This window comes from Pseudovirgaria hyperparasitica, assembly GCF_010093815.1.
Source record: "Pseudovirgaria hyperparasitica strain CBS 121739 unplaced genomic scaffold EJ05scaffold_65, whole genome shotgun sequence".
NCBI lineage: Eukaryota > Fungi > Ascomycota > Dothideomycetes > Acrospermales > Acrospermaceae > Pseudovirgaria > Pseudovirgaria hyperparasitica.
Window position 1 is genome coordinate 5,198 of NW_022985613.1, and position 4,150 is coordinate 9,347.

At 48.9% G+C, this 4,150-nt stretch overlaps 4 protein-coding genes across 4 annotated transcripts; 2 read left to right on the plus strand and 2 right to left on the minus strand.

The window, feature by feature from the left end:
• Positions 1–335, plus strand: EJ05DRAFT_346089 (uncharacterized protein). Its single transcript, XM_033740968.1, has one exon. It carries the CDS (start codon positions 36–38, stop codon positions 210–212), a length of 177 nt encoding a protein of 58 aa, XP_033594894.1. The 5' UTR covers positions 1–35; the 3' UTR covers positions 213–335.
• A 1,087-nt stretch (positions 336–1,422) lies between these two features.
• EJ05DRAFT_346085 (uncharacterized protein) lies at positions 1,423–1,939 on the minus strand. Its single transcript, XM_033740967.1, has 2 exons — positions 1,725–1,939; positions 1,423–1,660 (listed from the first exon to the last, which is right to left on the minus strand). The coding sequence occupies exons 1-2, from the start codon at positions 1,837–1,839 to the stop codon at positions 1,431–1,433; spliced, it is 345 nt and encodes a 114-aa protein (XP_033594895.1). The 5' UTR covers positions 1,840–1,939; the 3' UTR covers positions 1,423–1,430.
• Positions 1,940–2,029: 90 nt separating this feature from the next.
• Positions 2,030–4,081, minus strand: EJ05DRAFT_515648 (uncharacterized protein; the record flags this gene model as incomplete). The annotated part of the gene is made up of 4 exons (XM_033748623.1): positions 3,549–4,081; positions 3,293–3,502; positions 2,431–2,518; positions 2,030–2,375 (listed from the first exon to the last, which is right to left on the minus strand). Exons 1-4 carry the CDS (start codon positions 3,850–3,852, stop codon positions 2,030–2,032), a joined length of 948 nt encoding a protein of 315 aa, XP_033594896.1. The 5' UTR covers positions 3,853–4,081.
• Positions 3,835–4,126, plus strand: EJ05DRAFT_481294 (uncharacterized protein). Its single transcript, XM_033745041.1, has one exon. The coding sequence runs from the start codon at positions 3,901–3,903 to the stop codon at positions 4,078–4,080; it is 180 nt and encodes a 59-aa protein (XP_033594897.1). The 5' UTR covers positions 3,835–3,900; the 3' UTR covers positions 4,081–4,126.
• Positions 4,127–4,150: the final 24 nt, after the last annotated feature.

Below are 4,150 nucleotides of genomic sequence, written 5' to 3' on the forward strand. Positions count from 1 at the left end.
GTACCGCTACTAAAACCATCCACATTAGCAGATCAATGCGTGCTGTGTCACTGAAGCGCATCGTGCCGAGATCCTATATTTCTAGTCATCGCGAACCATGGAAGGTATCGTCATGGACGATACCAAAGTCGCGCTGGGAAGGCTTCAAAGGCTATCTGGGCAGCCCCACGTATGGCCAATCTTTATTGGCCATGTACTCGCCTGATCCTTAGGCACGTCAAGCCATTGAAAGATCATGATGATACCCAGCTAGTTGGCTGATTCGTTGTGCAGGGATGTGATTTCGAAGCAATCCAACGAGTCCAGCATGGATATTAGGTTGGGAGGCAGGTCTCGAGCGGGAGGACTTACTTTTGATCCCGTAATTATACGACGATCAGAGTAGCCCGCTCGAGCAATGCATGAATGAAGCTACCAGTGCCGCTTTCTCGCACACCAGCCGCCAGTCTGCGAGTCTATCAAGGGTCAAGACTAATGGATGTACCGGCGAGATACTTGGGGAAAGAAACAGTTAGATGCACTAGTGCAGGATCATATCGCACTACAGCGACCCTCATGTTGTTGCTCGTCGAGCAAAGCTTCCTCCTACGATAGATAGTACGACCAGCACTCTGCTTGAAGTCGTGGGTAGGTAAAGGACTCATTGATTTGTAGTCTGCCTGAGTCGTGAGGCCAATAATGTACTTTTCCGTTCTATGCGGCGATCGACTCAACTCGACAGAGGGCAGGTTCATCATCCGTCCACAGTGGATCGAGTGTTTCGTTGTTAAGGTGGTGGCTTAGCATGAACGACAATATAACATGCGTGATTCCTTTGGAACATATCAAGTCCATCGAGGCATCTGGATGCCATCTGATGCCCGTTTAGTATGGTGCGCCGCCTGAAGTTGCTTGAGGATATGCTTACTGATCATAGTACATGACCAATCGAGGTGACCGAGCATCTTGCTGGGACACGCTTCTTGCTATGCCTAAGAAGGTCAGAATCACTGGGAGAGCAAACTTTAGCATGACTTTTGAAGATGCTGCAGTGTTAGACCCACATCAGCTTGCACCTGCCCTTTCTAGCGAAGAAATACAGAAGTGGACTTGCCTAGGCTTCATATTGAAGTCCTGCCTTACAGTAGACGATACACTGTATCTCGGCCCCATCTCCGACGTCTGCCTTAGATCACTCACACGATGCAGGCATTCTGCGACTCGGTACCCTCTTAGGGCGCCTCGTACTACGATTATAGATACCTCCGGCCGGACAGAGATCTTGCGGAAATGGAGCGCATCGCAAGACGCGCACAGATTCAACACGGCTTGGCTGCAATGGCAGGCGTTCATTGATGATGTTCGAAAAGTCAAGGTTATCACAAGTGTGTTTAAGCATTGGGTGGAAAGGACGAGTACTCGAAAGAAGATGGTAGCAGCCAAGTACCAGTTTAATACGAGCTACCTACAAACATTATTCCTGCTACCAGGTACCTATTTCCACCCTCCATTGCCATGGCCCACACATCCGAGTTGTTAAACCGGCTATATTCAAGATATTTCAGAGCGAACTCGGCGGCTTCATGCTCAGCATTTTTGATATAGTTGCCATCATACCAGAAACGACATGAGAATAAAAGTCGACCGATAATTATATGACCCGACCAAGCTGTGCGTCTTCCTAAAAGTTGGTGCGTCAGATTGTGGATCACTATGGATTCTTTTGCAGATGAAAGGCAGCATACCGCGCTGTTCGGAGCATAGATACCAGCGTGGGCTCGATAATCTCCAATTGAGGCAAAAGTTTGTCAGCATTGCCTGGTATGAGACATGCCGTGCGGCGGCATGATCGTAGAACATTATGCGGATAGCTGCAAAGGTGAGAGGGTCTTGTACCAGGAACAAAAGTTGAGGAGTGGAAAGTGAAAAGTGGAAAGAATTCAAGTCGTGTGTTAGATCTGTGCGGGAGCGTAAAAAGGTATGAGGAGTAAATCTTCAGCAGATTGTGAAAGATTAAGCCCTCATCAGTGACGGCAAAGCCGAATCTCGATCACTCAGCATCTAGAGCATAATTGTCTTTCCTCGCAAGTAGCGAGCCGACCAATAGTCGGCCTTCCGCTCCTTCCCCTTTCTTTTTCTTCTGGGCGCCACTCGGCCTCCTTGCGTTCCAGAGTGTGACAGGAGTACCATAACACCTCTTGGACAAGCTGTAACCACTTCCCCTTGAGACGATGGAGGAGGCAGCTTTAACCCCTGTGTTCGTCCCACGGAATGCTTGCCAAATACCGATGATGGACCATTCGACATGGAGATGGTAGGTTGGATTTTCACCAGGTCGGTGTTGCGGAGTATTCCGTTCAGATGCACATTCCTCCATTGGTCCAGTACCGATGAATCTATCAAGTCTCCTTAGAATTCGTATTAGCTATGTGCCATCTGGCTGTGACAGACCCATTGCAGAATTCCACATCCTCAATGGCCGGCCTCAGCTTTCGGAAATCCTCTAAGATTTCCCCGATCAGATCATGTTCCCATTGATCTTCTCAACGTTAGTTATGGCTGTCCATCGAGACGTGATTGGAAGTGGCCGTACAGAGAGGCCCGCAATTGCAAATGCATGGTCGTGTAAAGAAAGGCTTTGTTGTTCGATCGTGCAGTAGGACGACGGCGCGATCCGTCGTTTTCCTAGAACCTGACGAGCTTGGCATTTTCCATTTCACGCGTGTGTTCTCACCCCAAATCTTCCATGGTTATTTTACCTTTCTACCTCTATTTAGAGGTCTATATATTATAATATCTAATTTTTAAGCTCTAAACGATTGAAGTACTTCGTTCATTAGCTCTCATAATTGCGTAAGATGCGAGCGGTCGTACGTGGTGTGATTTTTGCTTCCCCATCTCGATAAAGGCCGATGAAAGTCTACTCAGCGGACCAAAATGACAGGAGAATTGTTCCAAGTCAAATTGTGGAAGAATAAGCCCATGTCGAACGTATAGAGAAACGAATGCAGGCACATATTAACGAACTGACTACAGAGAGTTGTGGTACTCTCTCTTATCCAATGACTTGGTAAAAGAACCCACTTAACTCCATCACATCTAAGGGGAGGACGGGAGTGGGTGACTGGATGCATCAACATGGCGTACTTTGTCTCAATGGATCCTGTAATTTGTGTATCAATGCATTGGAAAGATCAGTGGGTCCAACTCTCACTACAAGTGCTCTCCCAATAATGGCTGCTTAATTCGTATCATCCAGCCAGATATACTGCAAATCAACAATATTGACACACAGGTCTCCCAATTTCTGCACTCTGTACTTGTGCAAGATCTTCGGTCCCAAGTCGTGTATAGAGCGCACGAGTATGCACAGGCAGAATTGTGCTCGGGTCACCGTGTACCTTGTAACATGGTGGAGCACCTTGTACTTGGGAATATGGTAGATCACTATATCGCGCTAGCGACTGTGATCGTGCGCTCTGTAACACGGTGGAGCAAGTGATTCGGAACATGACGGGGTGAGCTGCATTGCGTTAGTAGCGCCGAGCGCATATCATGACCTTTCGAACATGGTGGAGTGCACGGTGCCGTGCAAGTAACCCCCCGTTCGTGAACTCTGGAACATGGTGGAGCAAGATCTAGCCCGTCACACTGGAGATCTTGGAGTTCTGCTTTCAGGACAACATCATCCTGGGTCGTCTCATACGTCGCACCGGCTACAGAAAGGCCACACTCTCGCTTCGCCTCATTCTTAGGCACGTCAAGCCTTTGAACCCCCCAGACGAGATCATGATGATACCCAGCTATATGGTAAGCTGCTCTTGGCGGCAATCCATGCACCCATACATCGAAGCAATCCAACGAGTCCAGCATGGATGTTAGGTTCCGATCCCCACCCACGCTGGGATTCTCTGGTCGAAAATGACATATCTTGAGTCGGAATGCCAGGTTGGGAGGCAGGAGGACTCACTTTTGATCCCGTATACGACGATCAGTAGTGCCAGTGCTGCTTCGTCGCACACCAGCCGCCAGTCTGCGAGTCTATCAAGGGTCAAGACCACAGCGTGGTTTCAGGCATGCTCTGGCGCGGGGCGTAGCTGATGGACAGTCTACAGGATCCCTGCTCCACTGGGCAATCGGAGTGCTGGTCCGGCAAGGAGTGTCCTGGCAA

Coding starts and splice junctions, on each gene's coding strand:
- EJ05DRAFT_346089 (XM_033740968.1), top strand. CDS start 36: ATGCGTGCTGTGTCACTGAAGCGCATCGTGCCGAGATCCTATATTTCT.
- EJ05DRAFT_346085 (XM_033740967.1), bottom strand. CDS start 1,839: ATGTTCTACGATCATGCCGCCGCACGGCATGTCTCATACCAGGCAATG. Junction 1,661..1,724: donor TCTATGCTCCGAACAGCGCG/GTATGCTGCCTT, acceptor ACCAACTTTTAG/GAAGACGCACAGCTTGGTCG.
- EJ05DRAFT_481294 (XM_033745041.1), top strand. CDS start 3,901: ATGACATATCTTGAGTCGGAATGCCAGGTTGGGAGGCAGGAGGACTCA.